This window comes from Eriocheir sinensis, chromosome 28, assembly GCF_024679095.1.
Source record: "Eriocheir sinensis breed Jianghai 21 chromosome 28, ASM2467909v1, whole genome shotgun sequence".
NCBI lineage: Eukaryota > Metazoa > Arthropoda > Malacostraca > Decapoda > Varunidae > Eriocheir > Eriocheir sinensis.
The window spans coordinates 12,839,903-12,859,065 of NC_066536.1; the positions used below are offsets into that span (position 1 = coordinate 12,839,903).

The 19,163-nt window shown below is 44.0% G+C and overlaps 1 protein-coding gene across 1 annotated transcript in view; it reads right to left on the bottom strand.

Moving 5' to 3' along the window:
• Positions 1 to 250: 250 nt before the first annotated feature.
• Positions 251 to 19,163, bottom strand: part of LOC127004547 (guanine nucleotide-binding protein G(s) subunit alpha) — a 62,088-nt gene continuing 43,175 nt past the window's right edge. The window contains exons 5-8 of the mRNA XM_050872387.1: positions 10,312 to 10,440; positions 7,911 to 8,090; positions 6,912 to 7,110; positions 251 to 3,651 (exon numbers count right to left, since the gene is read on the bottom strand). Of these exons, the coding sequence (XP_050728344.1) occupies positions 3,505 to 3,651; positions 6,912 to 7,110; positions 7,911 to 8,090; positions 10,312 to 10,440 (655 nt within the window). The 3' untranslated portion in view covers positions 251 to 3,504. The remainder of the gene's footprint in view (positions 3,652 to 6,911; positions 7,111 to 7,910; positions 8,091 to 10,311; positions 10,441 to 19,163) is intronic.

Here is a 19,163-nt window from a genome sequence, read left to right on the forward strand (position 1 = left end):
ATGGTTAATATTTTACATGTAAAGTTTCAATTGTTTTCAAATATCAAGAGAGTTCCATAAGTTATTAACTTTATTTGACCCCCATGCAAGTCAGCTTGCATGTGAGTGGATATAAGGAATCCCAAATTAGACGGACGATCGTTTTATTATCAACACTAGTATAGACTTGCCCAAGCATGTATTAAAAATTGTGCAATAACCAATATGGTATTGAGGAAATGTAGGTATATGGGTAATGAAAATACAAAAGCTTATTGTAAATAAGACATTGTAAATTTATTCACAATTACACAATTTACAGTGACCATTACGCAGCATTTGAATAAATTCATCTGAAATATACTTCTGAAATATATATTTGACGTGCTAGGATAGTAATGTTAACCCAGGATCCGAGTAACCGCTTCCACTTGTTTTAGTGATGTGAGTGTGCTGGGGCGGGCTTAGGTGGGGGTTCAGGGGCAGCCTGACCTACGGGGGCTGCTGGGGGTGAGTGGGCAACCAACGCTGGGAGACGAGACAAGTTGGCAGCCCACGGGCAGACCCCGGGGTGTAGCTAGGCCCCTGCACCACCACCCGGGCACCTGGCCCACGAGGGGGCAGTCGCCCAAACTGGCCTGTCATACTTTTGAGGCCATTGGCCAGCATTTAGGTGAGGACAGGACGACTGACCCCGCACCCATACCACTCCTGCAGCTGATCTTGATGCTTCACTGTTAAGGTATGCTTACACTTTAGCCATAATACAAAGCAATACACAGAGCTGGTATACATTAACTGAACACATTCAATTACATAAAATCAGGTATTCTAATTTTCTTTAACACTTTTTAATAGGTTATAACTACATGGGGAGGATTGTGACGATAGAAGGGATCAGACCGAAAGATAAATTCTTGTTTAGAATTTTCCTTCCATCTGAGTTGGCTACCAGTTTGGGCTTGGTCTCTACTGAAGTGGTAACAGGAGTGTACGACCTTGAAGAAGATCCTGTATACAACCTGCCACCAAGGAAGAAGAGGTTGTGGGTTTGAAGCTTCAGGTTTAAGATGAAGGAGGAATGGAGAAGTATAGAGAGAAGTTTAGAGTAAGAGAGACAGGAAGGAAATATGGGGAATGCTCCCTGGAGACTATTGGGTCTGAAGCACAGCTAAACCAATCTGATGTTCTAGGCGCACTACACAAGCCTCTAACATAAAACACAAGCTGGTGTTATGCCCTGGGGCAGACTAAACAAGGGATTTGTACAGGCAAAGTAGAGGGACCACAGCGGTAGCCACCTAACTAAGGAGCTTGGACAGTAGTGATGCTGTGGTTGTGAGGAGCACTCTGATATCGAGACCAGACTGCTAACACAACCCCAGGCCAGCACTACCACAGCTATCATGATGTTAGATGGCAAATAGTCGGGGCAGTGCCGTGGGATCCAGGGAGCTAGGACCCCAGGCACCTTTCCCCTCGCCACCAACTAGACTGACCATAGTGACTCACGGCACCAACCCTGCGACAACACCACCACCTGATGCCGTCCATTTCCTCCAGCCATGCTCACACAGTTTGGTGTTAATTCACCACTACACCTATGCTCTCAGCCTAGGTACAATATTGGCACTTTTCAAGTAAACTCTTCTTCAGTCAATAAAGTTGTTCATACATTCTCATATCTAAAAAAAATATATATAAATAAACCACCATTCAGAGATGTACATTATCCCATAGTCTGTCAAAAACCAACATTCAGCACAGCAAAGGCAGCAATCTTTACTGCTGTCCAACAATGCACTGCTGGCCAATACAGCGTGCAAATTGTGACCAATAGCATGAGCTCTGCCACAGCGTGGGGCTCCATCCAAGTAAGATTGGATGGTGCCAAAGCTGTGGGAACTCAGGCTATGAGTCACAAAGGAGGGTGAGTTAGTTACACCCCCCTGTGTGCCAGCACCTCTCGCCTTCATGCCAGCCAACATAACATTCAAATTATGAGATTCAACATCATTTGTTTTTCTTTATGAGAAAAATGATGTTATGAAAAGAATGAATTGAAACTTAATAAAAGCTACTATTAAAAAGTAAAGGTTAGAAGTGAGAGGTGCCAGCTGTTAAAACAAGTTAAAACTACTCAGTAGTGAAATTGGTAAAGCTTGGGAAAACTTATTTGGTTGCAGCACTGATCAATAACTCAGCTATTGTAGCACAATTTGGTGGGTCTTAAAACATTCATGACTACACAAAGAATTGTCACCAGTCTACTTAGTTGCACTTATTAATAAATTAAAAAAGTACAAAATAAATTCCACTGAATAAGATTTCAAGAAAGCAAGATTCACAAAAGCAGAATTCTGGTGTTGACAAGTAAAATAAATAGGTAATAAACTCATCAACTTACGATGCCTACAACAAAATGACAGGGCAAAGGGTTGAGCTCATTCTGTGCCCTCAGACATAAATATAGGCTCACATACCACCAACATAATATATATATATGTATATATATTATTATCATTATTATTATTATTAATATTATTATTATTAATATTATTATATATTATATATTTATAAAATTAGCAAAAAAATATGGACACCAAAAGCATGAGAGAATATTTTTTTTCTGAAACAATACTTCTAAATTAAGATGTTTTCAATTTTGCACACAATCAACTGACAATATCCCTAACTTTGAAGGGTAGGATAGTTACTAAGTCAGGCAAGGAATTTGGGTACATAAGGTGATCAGGCGGGCTGTTGAAGGGGAGGCCCACCGTGAAGCTTTTGGTTAATGGGGCTGGACCAAGAGGGCTAAGGGGAGGGGGCAGGGGAAGGGTCTCTGGAGGGGAGGTTCACAAGGATACACACACTCTAAGTAGTCTACATTTTGAACAATTTTGTTTATATTCTCATTCATGGTATCCCAATAATACTTAAAAAGATGTTAACAATAAACTCATTATTAAAATTTTCACCTTCAATGCAACAACTAAATGAGAGAAGATGCAAGTGGCTGCAGCATCAAGAGCTTCACCATGGAGCACTGTGAAGCAGTCAGTACTCCTTGGTGTAGGAAGTGGTAAGCATTTTGAGCTTTTAGTATCACAATAGAATTCATATAATATTAACAGCAACAAGAGAAGTTTTAGTAGAAGAGCTTTGAAAATAATAAAATTATAACTCTCGATAAAAGGGAATACCGCATATCTGTGCGTACAATTATATTGTGGCGCAATATCATAAAAAATAATTTAATGTATTTTAAAATAATAGGGTTATCAGGAGGGCTTTGGGGAAGTATTGGGATAAGTTGATGTTGTGCCACGGGCGAGGAGGAGGCTGGGCTGTAGTGGTCTGGCGAGGGACCTGCTGGAATGAGAACCTTCTCTGAGGAGACTAGACGGGGAAGGTTACTCAATTCTCAACAGAGCCTCCGCCCCACTCAGCCCAGCCCGCCTGTCTCAACTGCTCACAGGGAGCGATACTGTTGCTGCACACAGTACCCACACCTACTGGCCATCACAAAAGTTCATATTGTCTGAGGTGCATCCTTTGTATTATGTCCCTGCAGTCATTGAACACTCGACGGATGTTTTCAGTGTCCACGGCACACGTGAAGTGAGGATAGCAGTAATGCTTTCCATCTCCACTAGCTGTACTTATCCTCTGCAAAAGATAATCATTTATTACTTCTAAGCTTTGAGGAACTTTACATAACTTATACTTTCAGGTGTGTTGCTGTCCTTCAAGCAGAAACTAGAACCATCCACTACAATGCCAATAAGGTGAGGATGAGCAGGGTGAGGGAGGTAATACTCAAAGGTAGAGTTGGAAGAGGTACAGGAAATAAGACAGCAGGGTGAGGGAGGTAATACTCGAAGGTAGAGTTGGCAGAGGTACAGGAATTAAGACAAAGTAGTTCAGAATCATCTGTTAATCTTATGCTTGCACAGAAAATCTACAAAGATCAAGTTTAGTTGACTGAAGTGTATACTAAACAGTGGCATTGAAGTATGTAGAGTAAGAAGGGTAGGAGCTAATGAAAGAGTTTTATTTTATTGAAGGTATTGTTAGTCAACTTTTAGTCTACAGTTCATGATGTGTGATAATGAAATATGAGAAAGAGAGAGAGACTTAATTTGTTTTGTGGGCAAGGTGAGCTTCTGTATATCCCTGTTTCTGTTTGATCACCTCTCTTCTTGCCTTGAAGTCAGCCAGTATCAAACACCCATGAGTCATTTGAGTAATGCGGTAAAGTTTGGGCCATATGCTACAGCTGCGCATGGCTGCGGTGCTCATCTCCATCGCACTGGCCCCTGAGCATGTGGTGGGAAGTACCCATTACCAAGAACACAGAGCCAATGTGACATCCAGGTTACCACAGTTTACCTTCCCCAGGTGTCCAGGTACCCATTTATCAACCAGCCCAAAAGGAAGGATGAACAGCTGGGTGAGCTGCACGGCAACTTCCTGGACCAGGATTCGAGCCCAAGCCACGGATTCATAGTTAGGCATGCTAACCTCTAGCCCACGGAGGCATATTAGAGTGAAATCTCGCGACATGGTGTGTTGGTTAGGTGGGTAAATGGCTAGACCCTAGCCATTGGTACCCACCTAACCAACACACTATGTCTACATATTTCACTCTAATTCTATTCAATCGACCCATGGGTGTTCGATACTTTTTTAGCCTGGAATGATAAGTTTTATACTTCCCTTTCTATTCCTTCATCAAATCTCTCTTTATTCACCATACAATCTCTTTAGCGCCTCCAGTGTTAGAGTGTCTGGCTACGACTCCACAGGCCCAGGTCCAAATCACAGCCTGGGCAGTCGGCATGCAGCTCACCCACTTGTTCATCCTCCCTTTCGGGTTGGTCAATAAATGGGAACCTGGGGAAACCTTGGGAAGGTAAACTATTTCATTCCTGGATTTCACATTGGCCTGTTTCCCAGGATAATTGGTTCTTACCTACCCCAGGGTCAGAGCTAACGGTACAGAGATGACCACCACAGCCACGCGCAGCTTTAGTGTATGCACCCACTTTTACCTTTAACTATATCATTTCTTTCTCCTCTCCTCTCTCCACACAGGGGACAGCCAACAGAACAATAGCTCTTCTTCTTAACCTAACTATTGGAGTGAAATGATGTATTGCCTACTAAGGGAAAGACAGCTGTAATCAGAATCATGAGAATAATATGCTCTGAATACACTAGTCAATTCAAGCTACTTTTACTATTACTGTGGGTGCTCCATAGTGTTGTGATTGACTGCTCACAATCTATAGATCCCTAGGTGGAGTAGAGATGCATGGGCAGACTCCACACAGCCTTACTGTGACAATCTTAAGATATTATGTGTTGGTCAGATGTAGCAGCCTGGCTCCTTTGGGTGAGCCAATCCTAATCATCTGTCAGAGCACTAATCTGTAGAGTCAAGGCATGAAGAAGTTTGGTTCCATAGACAGACCTTGCTCACACAGCCAGTGCAAGGCCTGTCTCCACAAATCTAAACCTCACCATGCTATGGTTTCACAGACAAGTGCTGACAGAAGATGTATAGAAAGTCACCTCCCTATGATGCATGCCACAACACCCAACTTGGGCTGTGTGCCAAGGGTAGTCTTGCTAAGTTAAAAGCCATTACCATTAGCCTTGAAATGTGACCTATGAATCTTCTCACCTCAATTATTCATCACTTGGAAGTGAAAGAAAGATGATAGTGGACAAAAATGAGGTAGCCACATGTATACAATCAAGCAATAAAAGTGAAAATGAAAAAATTATATCACACAGTCAACATCCATAGAGAATACTGGGTAAACATGTTCTACAGCTGGGCAGTCAACAAACTGTTGCTTTAGCTGATCTGGGAATATTGATGCTGTTTCAACATAAGCTGAAACTGATTCCTGCCAATCTTAAAAGTTTTTAAATTTTATAGTTTCACAGAACAGTGAGATTATTTCCCCTTGCCCTCTTCAAGATTTTTTCATTATGTTCATGAAACCTATGCCCATTCTCAAGGAATACATTGCTGTCCAAAGTAGCATTACTACAAGCTATGTCATCCAACTATACATTCAAAGATTTTTTGTTGCTTTGAAAGAGCTGTATCAAACTTAAGACACCCTTTTATGCTACTTCTGGCACAACAGTTGAAGTAGTTTTTATAGCACTTTCTTTATCATAGATCGCATGGATATTGGATTTATTCTCTTCATATCAGTAGTCGAGGGCTGCAGGTGACATGGCTCTCTGGCTTAAGAGGAATTACCAAACTTTTCCTGTATCTTTTTGGAGCCATATTATCACTAATATAAAAATTATGGGCATCGAAATTACTTCAATTTAAACCGATAGCTTACTAAAAGTTAGATTTATGTAGGGTTTTGTTAGTTCATAGCTAAAATAAGTTAAGCTGCTCAGTATATAACTATGACATCAATCTTACTCAACAAGAACTGCTCAGTAAATGCCTTCACCCTAAGTTGTATTCTTACTGAGGCAAAGAGTGTGCTATTGTACTGTAATTAGTATGATTAACTTCTTTTCATCAATTACTATTAGTACATAGAGGAGAGATCTCATGTTAAAAATATGTATTGAATTAAACTATTTTAGTTTAGATAAGCATCCTAAACATCCACAGTTTTTGCAAAGCCACAGGAGTCCTGGTTCATGTACTTGTAGACAGGGTGGGCCGACTGTACACTCAAGTCAAAACTTGGTGCTTGCAATATAAGCAATCAAAATCAATTCTATCCTTAATGAGATAGTATTTTAAAGATTAATGTTTGTATCATATTTTTGTATGGCCTTTTCAATTAAAGTATAAAACCATATCTACTTACCTCACACGGCAGAAGAATACCCTGAAATGGCAAGCATGTTTACTTCTTGGCGTAGAATTACTGACTTACTAGAAACTCATCCCTGATGAAATACTTTGCGCGCACTACTTCTGGATCTTCTCCAGGTTCCACTGCAGCATCTGGAGGGGTCTGGTACCGGGCAAAATCAGGGAAGTAGTCCTCCAGCTTACTCTTGCCAGCCTTAATCTTCTCAGCTAGTAGGTCTTGCTTATTTAGAAATAAGATGACACTAATTGTGCGTAGCCATCTGAAATTGAATTTAATAAGTTACAAAGAGTAGGTAATACATCCATGATCATCCAAAATAGCAAAGTGAAGTATTAACTTTCTTTAGTCTGTTTCATTAGGAAATTACAGGCAGACACACCCCTTCGTTTACTGCAATTTTGATTGGTCAAGTGGCAGCCAATCACTGCGCTGGAAACCGTTAGTTTGGTTCAGCCTTTGCCCTGGAAGTGTTCTCTCTGACGTAAGTTCACCAAACAATCCTACAGACATGTAACACAAGCAGTAATGATATTCCTTCAGTAGTCCTCATGAGGGTTTTGCACATTTCCCTTCACTAGGCTAATAATCTCACCTTGTCAGTACCTTCAGGCTCTCACCATGCAATCAAGAGTGAGAAATTCAATGGTACACTTTGGTACTTTTCTTCAGTGCTGGATGGAAGCACTAGGTAGTAGGTGTGTGTAAAGTTACCTTGTAAACAAACATTATCCATGATTGGTGAGTTAAGAGATGTCCAATTAAATCAATTTCATTTTTCTTTACTCTGATAAAAATTGCATAAGCAAGATGATTTTCACATGTCATGAACACTTTTCACAAGATGACATCAGTTTAAGTTATGGCAACTTCTGAATATGACAATGTACTTTCCAGGAAACTTTTGTTTACAATGAAGATCTGAACACCCTTTGAACCTACTTAATTGAAGCACATATCAAATTCATTGTTTTGCTAAGGAATCAAACTAACATGAACACAGAAAGCAATGGTAAGGGATCTAAATGTAAAGCAAAGGTAATATTGGAATGCAAAACTAACCTGTTATTCCATATACTTCTGAAGAGGTCTAAAGATTCCCTTAGTCGATTTTGGCTGGGGTCTTCTCGCAGAACCATGTTGTAAGAGGAGCAGGCCGTGACAAATATAATGGCTGTGACATCATTAAAGCATTGGATCCATTTCCTCCTTTCATCACGTTGTCCACCAACATCAAACATACTGTAAGAAGTTAGTACAATGCAACATTTCTGTCATACTAACACCCTAAAAAGTCTCCTTACTTCATGTTGTCCACCAACATAAACATACTGGAAGATATTAACACAATGCAACAATTTTGTCATACTAACACTTTGTTAAACATCCTTTCATAACGTCGTCCACCAACATCATACATACTGAAAGAAATTAATACCATGCAACAATTGTCACACTAACACCCTTACAAGCCTCATTTTTCACAGAGATTTGCAGGGTGGGAATCATGGAAAAAAAATATGCATGGAAGTGAGCCCTCCTACATGCCATATTTTGCAGCATATAAAGTGCACTTTTTTTCACTCAAAAAAGGCCAAAAAGTACCCCTGCGTGGTATACACCGAAGGTACAAATGTTGATATTTTTGTCTTGTCCAATAGCAACAGTAGTTACTTTTAGGCCCTTTTCACATGGGGACACACAAACATGACCACAAAGGTAGCACTGCAGACAGGTTGCAGTGGTTGGCTTCACCGCTGGTGGCAACCACAAAAAGGAGCACTGCTCGTCACAATACATGGCATTCAATGGGAGCTTTCTCATGTAGCTGCAGCCGAGCCACTCTTTTAGCAGCGTGTGCATGGCTCAACTGTAGCGCTGCTAATTCCACGTCCATGTTCTGTAAAGACTGATCACTTTCAAGAAAAATAAGCAGCGCTGCTAAAATTGAGTCGCACATGAGTAGCGCTGCTGCAGCGTTGCTGCGAAGCGTTGCTAAGTGTCCCCATGTGAAAGGGACCTAATTTTAGCAACTCTGCTAAATTTCCCCATGTGAAAGGGGCCTTATTATTGTTTATGATCCTTCACAGTCCATAGCTGTGCTTATAATATGTTGCCATAGAATACAGAGCAAACAAATAACAAGTATAAAAAAAATAGAAATGAAATCGGTTGAGGATTGTCCATGCCTTGCTGTTGTCCTGATTCTCCGCCAACCCGGCCCAACTGGCATTTGCATTGTTTTGTATGACATTGTTGCCAATTCAAGCAGTGCAAGCTACACCAAAAAATACAAACTGGAATAATTTGCATTTGTTTGCCATACAATATATGTACAGTAAACAGGAGAGTGAATATTAGTTTTGTGAGGAAACATTTCATTTAAAGTATGACATAAATAGGCCGGCCTGCAAACTCAGAAAGAATTTACAAGTTGAAAACAATATGAATAAGAGAGATTGCCTTTTTGTGGTTGAACCTGGTAGCTGTGGGGATCATATTTCTTAAAGGCCCCTCTAAGCGAATTAATGAGAAAAAATCATCAGTCACGCAAATCATTATATAATATATATCAACACATTTGTGATCAGTCTATGCATCCTCTATTTTTGGGGGTTTATGTCAAGGCAAAAATTTGGCCCGTCGCTGGTGCACAGTAAAGCCACAAATTTGGCCCGTCACTGCTACCGGGTTAAGTGTCTCAAAAGAAATTTTAGGAAACTACATCATCAGTCTTGCTTAACTGTATATATTTCTGAGCATTTTAAGCACTGAATATCTTTTTCACAAATTGTTGTCTTAAAGCTTAGGGTGCGCGATATATGCAGGAGCGCATTATACGCCGCAAAATACGGTATTCCTAAAACATTTAAGTAATGCCGCCCCAGATGACATATGATAACAAAGCTGACACTTCAAACTGACTCACAACCCACAGAAAGGGCCAATAAGGTTCCCCTATTATTTGAGGAAGAAATAGTTGGGTGTGGTTTGCAGCATTACTGATGAGAACCAATCCCTTAACTTATGAAAAGTTTTAGGACAACAGCAATTCACTCCGTTATTGGATGGAGATACTAAAATACAAACATGTCAATTTCAATTCGGCACAACTATTTGTAGCTACTAGAGAGAACACAAAGTCATTAATCAAAGATACCTGAACCGATGATGACAAGTAAAGAATTAGATAACTTGTAATTATCTATACCTGTAAATATACTTCTAAACTGAAAGCCATAAAATTATTACACTGACTGCTAATTACATAAGTGCATTTTCAATCAATGTTATCAGATTTCTTTAACACAAAAGGTGAGATAAAAGATTAAATAAACAGACTAAGAGCTGGAAATCAACTTAATCAATCAATAAGGAATCAATTGGAAGTCTTGGTCTCTACTTTATATCTGATATGTCATAAAGAAGTAAGGCTGTATGGATAAACAAAAAGGTCACTTACTGGAAATTAACTTTATCTACTTGAAATCTGGTCTCAAAAATTCCTAGAGTGAGGACTCGACAGCGTAGAATGTCCTGTTCCGTTGGAGTGTAGTCTGGCCGGCGCACGATGTGGACTTGGTCAAGGAAACTGCGGAAGAAACACACCAATGATGCATCACACCCATAATGAAGGACTGAGTCAGAAGATATACAATGATCTACAAAAAATAAAACAGCATAAAGTGAACTGTAAAGAAGACACATTTCCAGCATTACATTGCCAAACATCATTACACGGTCATTTGGTACATTTCTAATTTAGTTTATAAGATATTGCAGTGTGACCGCCCTTCTTTACAATCCATGTCCAACGGGGTATATGAAGAGTTGCCAGCCAGCGGGTGTCACCACCAATTACGTCTTTGGGTCCACGAAGCTTGAACTAATATTTCAATTATTATAAATTAACTATGCTTCTCTGGGACTTGTAACAATTACACTCCAATACAATAAGCGATACTATTGTTGATAAAAATGTAGTTGATCATTCTTGTTGTTTTATTTATTAGTAAACAGGAGAAAATATATGACCATTGCAAGGTTCTCCTCATTAAAAATCTTTCTCACATGAAAGGCCTGTAAAATCAAACAAAATTGGACTTCACTGAAATGTGTTACAAGTCGCAGAGAATCACAGGTAATTTACGATAATTAAAAGAATAGTTCAAGCTCCGTGGGCCCAAAGACGTAATTGGTGGTGACACCTGGTAAGGATGAATATACCTCATTTTCTCTTATGCAATATATCTACAGATCATTATACATTAAATATTAGTCTAATACATATTCAATTAGTATAAGTTTAAATGAAAGTGAAAGTGAAAATAATAATCATATAATAATTGGAAACAATCAAATAATACCAATATATTCCAACAATTCCACTTCCTCCAAATATTGATTCAGTGAGCTAAACCTGCCCGGGTCCAGCAATGAGGCAGCTGTCCCTGGCCGTGGGGGGGGAAGGACGGGGGTTACTTGATGAGAACTCACGCCAGACAAGACCAGATTTCACAGCACAGTTAATGGGTGTTTCTTGTCCTCTGTCATTTTACACATTATTCATGCTTGGCTTTTGTGCACCTCTCTATAATGTAATAAAGTACATGTTGGAATCTTCCCATTTAATGTATTTACCCTAATGTTGGAAAGTTATTTTTAATTGGCTTGAAGAGCAGTGTGTCATACATTGCCCAACAACATTAATCAACATGTCCTAGAGTCAAGACATAACTCAGTGTTCAGTAAAATACCAATAATTTGATTAAGAACTTTTCTAGGACTTCTACCACACTTTATCCACCCCATAAAAAAAGACAGGTCAATGTAGAAAAAATACATAACCATTAAAAACTTTTGTTCAACATAAAATTGTAGATGTCAACATTGGAGTCTTCTATAAATGAGAATTGTGTACATTACCTTTTAGAACTGAATCAAAAGTGTTTAGCGTGTGTTGATTCATACTCATCATTATTTTCAAATACTGCATAATATTCAATTGTGAGTGTCGCCATCACCAAGATATTTACGTTTCTAATGCAAATCAACTAAGACTTAAGTGATTTCTAAAGAGCCATGAAAGGAATGGGTAAAAATTATATATGAATATGATTAAACAAGCAAACTTAAATAAATCAATCACTGGAAAACTATGCACAAACTATATTTAACTAACTTATATTTATCACTGCCAATGGGCCACACACCCATTAAGATGAAAGGGCCACAATGAGACAGAGCCAGCGCATCTTTGCCATTCCAGTAACCAAAGCTATACAGCCGTCCCTGCACGCAGTAACCTCAGCAGGACAAACACTCCATCACCTCTTGTTGTCATCCATCACTAAGCGGTCCTCACTCACAGCACGCCTTGCTAAAAATAATCACTTGCCTGCCAACAACTGACACCACCATCAACCACAGCCACTGTCACCCCCTCCCACCACCACCACCATACTGTGTAAGCAGAAACCCAACCACCTGCGGATAGATGCCAACCGGTAGTCAAGTAGTCAACCACTCCACGTCTTCTCGCACTCCTTGGGCATCACTTCCTTCCAGTGACTAACTTAATATCACAATCGTTAGACTGCCATGGACCTGTCACCCTTCACTACAAGTCCCCCTGTTCCCTGCTACAATCCCTCCCCCCCCTCTCCAGTCTACCACCATATGACCCCGCCCCCCATCCAGTTTACAAACCCTGCCCCTCTCCCCTCCACTCTCCTCAGATGTCCTTGGGTTCGTGTCCTATCTAAGAGTAAATTATCATCAGCATTCTCGGGCAGCCAATAAACTGTCACCCCCAACCTGTCACTCTTCTCCCCTACCCTGCAGCTCCTCCCTCTCTCCCTTACCCCACCTTCTCCACCCTCCACTATAGTCCATTTCCACCCCTCACAGTTCCCAGTTTCCTTCCAAATAAATATATAAATACTACGGTTTGAGTTATCTTTAGTCCCCTCTGAACTGTTACCCCCAGCCCCCACCTCAGCCACCAGCCCTTCCCTTACCACTGACTTCCACCCCTCCCTCCCCTGCAATGCCCCCACCCCCCCTCCACACACACAGTTCCTTGGGCAATGTTTCCTTCCGATGTGTGTGTAAGACTTTTGTTATCTTATTAAGTGGAAGTCTTAACACAACCTCCCACCCCACCCAACCTTCTCTTCTCTCTCCTTCCACCCCTTCCCTTCCATTTTCCTCCCACAGTCTTTCGGTAGTTTCCTTTCAGTCACTACATTAATTCTACTATTGTTCCGTTATCTAGAGTCATCCATGGATTGCAACCTCCCGTTCCACACACACACACACACACACACACACACACACCACCCCAGCTCTACCCTTTTCTGTCACACCTCTTCCCTGTCACACCTCTTCCCTGTCACATCCCTTCCCTGAAATGAACTGTAACTGCCCCCTTCCCTTCTGCCCCTTCCCTCCAATGAACTGTGTACCTGCCCCCCTCCCTACCAGATGCAGCTTCACCCCTTCCCTCCTTACGACACACCCCCTACACCCTGCTACACTCTTCCCACCAATGAACTGTGCACCTGCTCCCCTCCCTACCACACCACACCCCTGTCACACCTCTTCCCTCCTAATTACACCCCCTCTACACACTGCTACACCCTTTCCCTCCAATGAACTGTGCACCAGCCCCCTCTCTCTTCGCCCTCCCCTGTCACAACCCTTACTTATCACACCCCTTCCCCTTCTTATTACACCCCATCTACACGCCGTTACACCCTTTCCCTCCAATGAACTGTGCACCCCGCCCCCTCCCCTCCCCCCTCCCGCAGTCGCCAAGGTCCCTCATCTCCCCGTCTCGTCAGGTGGCACGGTCAGTCACCCCAGGCAGGCAGGCGGCGGCCACACCTCAGACTCATCAAACTTGGGTGAGTGTGTGTGTGTGTGTGTGTGTGTGTGTGTGTGTGTGCTCCGTTCAGACAAATCCCAGCTAATAAATGCTTGTCAGGCCGCAACGTCTAGGGCTGAGAGAGAGAGAGAGAGAGAGGGGGGATAAGTTTTCCTCCGCCAGGGCTCCTATACGTCCACGTCTACGGCTCCCTCTGCCCCCCTCTCCTCTCCATCTACCCCCTCTGCCCCCCTTCCCCCGTTAAGAGATGACCCCCGAGCTTCCCTGTGCTGTGTGACGCCGCCGCTTCGTCCTACACTTCGCTAACACTCATGCTATTACGCAATCACGCTGACTTCGTTCCCAAGACGCCTTACGGAACCGACCGCCAAGATAATAAGGTTTTCAGATATTCACTGCCCCACTAGATGTATGTATGTATGTATGTGCATTTTTTAACAGTAAAGGAAGCAGTTCAAGGGCAAAAATAAGTACACAAAAATAGAGAGTAGCCAAAAGCGAGGTCAATCTTGTGTGTGTGTGTGTGTGTGTGTGTGTGTGTGTGTGTGTGTGTGTGTGTGTGTGTGTGTGTGTGTGTGTGTGTGTGTGTGTGTGTCTGTCTGTCTGTATGTATGTATGTACGTACTGTGTTGTGTTGCAAAGAAGTCTACAGTAACAAAGGAAGGAGGTCAGTGCCTTGCTATCCATTTCTCCTCTTCTCTTCCCCTCTCCTCTCCCCCTCCCCTCCCCTCCCCTCCCCTCCTCTCCCCCCTTCCCCTCCTCTCCCCTCCTACCCAGTCCTTGGGCATCGTTTTCTTTACATTGCTAAATTAACATCACCAAAATTACCGTGTGTTATCTTTAGCTGCCCATGAACTGTCACACCCCACCACCCATCACCCCCGCCCCTCCCCTTCCACCACCCCCCAGCCCCCTCTCATCACACCCATCACCCCCGCCCATACCCTTCCGTGTCACCTTCCACCACCCCTCCAGCCCCTCTCATCACACCACTCACCACCCATCACCCCAGTCCCCCTCTCCTTCCCTTGTCCCATCTCCCTCCCATCACACCTCCCACCCCCTCCCCTTCGCTGCCTCACCCCCTTCTCATGTCATCTCAAGCAGTCCTTCGGTATCCTATCATGAGCAAATTAATATCAGCCAAGTTGTGCTATCTTGCGTTGCCCCTGAACTGTCACCCCTCCCACTCACTACCCAAGAACCCCTCACCCCCCCGCTCCTTGTGCCACCCCCTTCCCCCCCTCCCCTCCCCCCTCACAGTCACTTCCTTCCAATGGCAACATAGTGGACACATATGAAGAAAAACACGGACACATGACCTGATACGTTAATTCATACACAGCCATGACTTATAACAACACTAAAGGAAAGAGTTTAATCAATGGAGCAAAAAGTATAAGTAAAAATATTATATAGACGGGTAAACCTTGGATGAACAGGCGGATTTAGGTTTTTAATACACCAATGGAAAACGGTTTAATCAATGGAACAAAAAAAGGTATAAGTAAAGAGTTCTGTATAGACGGGTAAACCTTGAAGGAACAGGCGGACTTTAGGTTTTAATACACCAAAGGGAAACGGTTTAATCAATGGAACAAAAAAAAAAGTATAAGTAAAGAGTTCTGTATAGACGGCTAAGCCTCGAAGGAACAGGCGGACTTTAGGTTGCATCTCTGAAGGGATCAAGTATAAGTAAAGAGTTCTGTATAGACGGCTAAACCTTGAAGGAACAGGCGGACTTTAGGTTGTTTCTCTGGAGGGATCTGTCACGTAACCTTCGACAAGTTGAACCTAAAAATAGCCGCGCTGGTGACCTTGTAGACATTGAAAGGCACCTCTGAAATCCCCTCTCCTCCCCCAGTCGCCCCGTCCCCCACGCTCCCTCCCCCTTAGACAGTCACTCCTCTCCCCTCCTTCTCCCCACCTCGAGACACTCCCCCCACTCCCGCCACAGCTGAGAGGTAGGAGTGCGGGATGAGAGCAACGTTGTCAAATTATCGTACTCAGAACATCGCAATTATCAGTTCTATGGACCGAAACTTTTCTACCCACACAGATAACGAAATCCCAGTTAAAGTTATCGTTAAAATCATTACTTCTTGGTGTCTGTTTGCGATAGCTGTGTCAGAAACCGGAAAATACGACGTGCTGAGTGGCTGAGTACGATAATTTGGTAACGCTGGATGGGAGGGACTGGGTGGCGGTGGTGGTGGTGGCACTGAGTTGTGGTTAGTGGTGTTGCGTGATCTGTCGGAGGCAACCCGCAATGCACTTCGCACACCACCACCATCCCGCCATCACCCGTCATTACCACCACCACCACCACTACCATCACCACCATCCATGCCACCACCATCCCTACCATCGCCCGTCATTACCACTACCATCCCCACCCCCCCACCACCACCACTAACAACCAGCATGTCACGTATAATTATGGGGAATAAAAATAAAATGAGTATTCACAGTCTTCTAAATCTATCAAGATTTTAAGACTTTACAGAGATATAGAGATATCTGTTTTCCTTTCTCGTCCTTTCGCCTCTTCCTCTTGCATCCAACCATTGACTTCTCCAGTACTGATTCCTCCCTGTCTCTGCTCCTAACATTCGTCTTCTGGCACTCCACACTTTCAAACAGGGAATGGCCAGTCAGTTCATTCTTCAGGTAGCTCCATCGACAACCTTTACTCCTCGAAGCACTAAATATAGGTCAAGTTAAGGGCATATGCTATAGCTGCGCGAGGCCTCGGTGCTCCTCTCCGTCGCATTGAACCTTTTGAAGCCTATACGTCCCATTTATAGCCCTCGTCTTACGGCCTTTGGGATCGTTACTGCCAGGGCCGCGCGGTGAATGGCCAGCCACCCAACTCAAGTTTCCCGGCAATCGATAGTATATTAAATCTGGACCCCTTCCCTTCCTCGAGCACTTTACATCCCCTTTAACAAGCGTACACTAAACTCCGGCCGCGTCTGCACGTCTCCACCTGCCTTCCTGCCGCTGCACCCACGACAGGATGAAGGGGGAGATAATAAATAGCCCCTGATGCACTAAAATAGCAAGGAGGGAACTTTAAATTAATAACCACGATGACAAACATCCCACGACACTCAGCCTCAGGCAAGGGCGATATACAATTCCTGCGTAGTCTTGCGCCACGGCCGTGTGATTTATTGAGTTATGCCATCACTTGTAGAGCATTTGATTCATATCCTTCGCCTCCTTTCCGTGCAATGTGTAAAAAATATGTTTGCGGAGAACCCCTACCCAAGACAGTGAGACGTTATGGCGGCCAGATGGGAGATTTACCCGCCGGTCTACAACAACAACAACGCGCTACAACGGCTACAGTCAGTAGGTGACGGGGCCTCGAATTTGAAGGGTTTTACATTCTATCGCGAATAAAGCAACAGGTGCCTGTGTGCAAGCCTTCCTGTGAGTCATGACAGCGTCCGGGCAGGGCCGCCCCGCCACACGGGCCGGGCCGCTGCCTTGCCCTCCTGCCCCGCCGCACACTGGCAGTGGCCGCCACAACGCTGCCGCTCAGCCGCTCCACATCAAGCTGACGCTTACATGTTCCTCCACTCCCCAGACGGCCGCCGCCGCCGCCGCAACCACCGCCACTCCCAATAACAACACGGGACGAGGGTACACACTGCCTCGTCTTATTTCCCCTTTATCAGCTGGGATAACAAGTGTTTGGACAAACCTTCCTAAATCACGCGTGTTAAAAGGAGAAGCTAAGACCTGAATGCTTTCATTTATACCCAATAATCAGACGGCCGCTGCAACTGCCGACTGATGAAGTCACGCAAACATTAAAAATCGAACCTCGCTCTTATAGATAGACAAACAAATAAGCGTGTGAATAAGTGGCCATTTTTCCACAACTAAATTATAATATCATCGCAACTTGACTACATTAACTTGGAGAAGGACCTCGCCCTGATCTGGGCCCGCGCGGCCGCTGTGCTGTCTGTAGCAGCAGCCGTAGGGGGCGCCAGGAATGAGCAGCATGCCGCGATACACGATGCATCACCATAAAAAATCAAAGTCTGATATAGCCAAGGCTGCTCCTCAGCTGCCATTTCCGTTGTGAACACGGTGACGTCACCGTCACGAGTGATTACAAGCAGCCGCGGCGACGGGCGCTGGTCTGCTGCAGTGCCGCCCCCAGGCCCGTGGGCGGCACAATGCTGGAGCCCTGTTTAGCGCTGTAAGCACGCACTCATCTCTGCAGGAACCTCGGCTACAACCCTGTTCAGCGTGTATACTACTGCTGCTGTTCGGAGGGTCTCAAACTCTCGGGCTAATGTTGTCATTACTCGCGGGGCAGCGCATGAATCATCGGTGAAATAACAAGACGGTGGCCAGTTACTGCGGCGGGAGGGGAAAACGAGAAGTGAGGGGAGGGCGGCGGCCGTTCGCGTTGCTCTCGGCTGCATTGTGGCCACTCGGCCTATTCTCTCTTTGAGGCCGACGAGACAAAGAGAAGCTGAAAGAAAACAGGAAATGGTGATGAAGCGGAAGTGAGGAAAATGGCATGTGGAGAACTAAGGGCCTCTGTGAAGGGCGGGACAAGGGTGCGTTGAGAGGTGCGCCATGTGTGCGAGGCTGTACAAGTGGGCCACTGTGACCACCTTCCCGCCGCGCCACCACCCACGCCTCCTTCACCACCGCCGCCGCCACGCCACACACACACACACACACACACACACACACACACACACACTTAACAATAAATCCTACACAGACAAACATCAATATAGGCACGTGGCCATGAAGGCTGACAATACATGGGTGCACGCAAGACGCCCCTCTGCCCACGCCTCGCTGCTGGGTGCCACTGCAGAAGTACGCCACCCAAGAACGTAAGCGTCGCGTCCTTGTAGTGGTGTCCCCTCTCCCGGTACCTTCGTCAGCCCCTCCGGAGGCCTCAACGGGGATGCAAGACACTCACAAGACAGGAGTGAGAGGCCCTTGTTGCGAAAGGCATTTCTGATGTTTTTGTTCATTTATTATAATTGGAAGCAGACCAAGGATTGACAAGTAAAACAGGAGCATCAAATCTGGTTCGAGATTTTGTCCCTATAAATGGTCACTCCGGAGCTTCATGACCCTCTAAACGACTGTAATATTCCTTTCTGACGGAGGTGTTTGGAAGCCGGCAAGGAAAGAACGTGTTTGAGTGTATACCCTGCTTCAGCAAGTTATACTCAATCGAGACGTTCAAACCCGAGCGAGTCAGTACACAGAAATTTCCATAATACGTTATACAGGCGCTCTTTGCTCAACAACGCCAAGCTTTCTTATTCAAGCTCGCCCCTGTGCTGTCTAACTTACTAATGCAAGAGCTAGTGAGCATCTTCGCACTTTCCCCCCAAGTAACCATTCTTGAACAACCTTTCTCCCACTGCATTAAC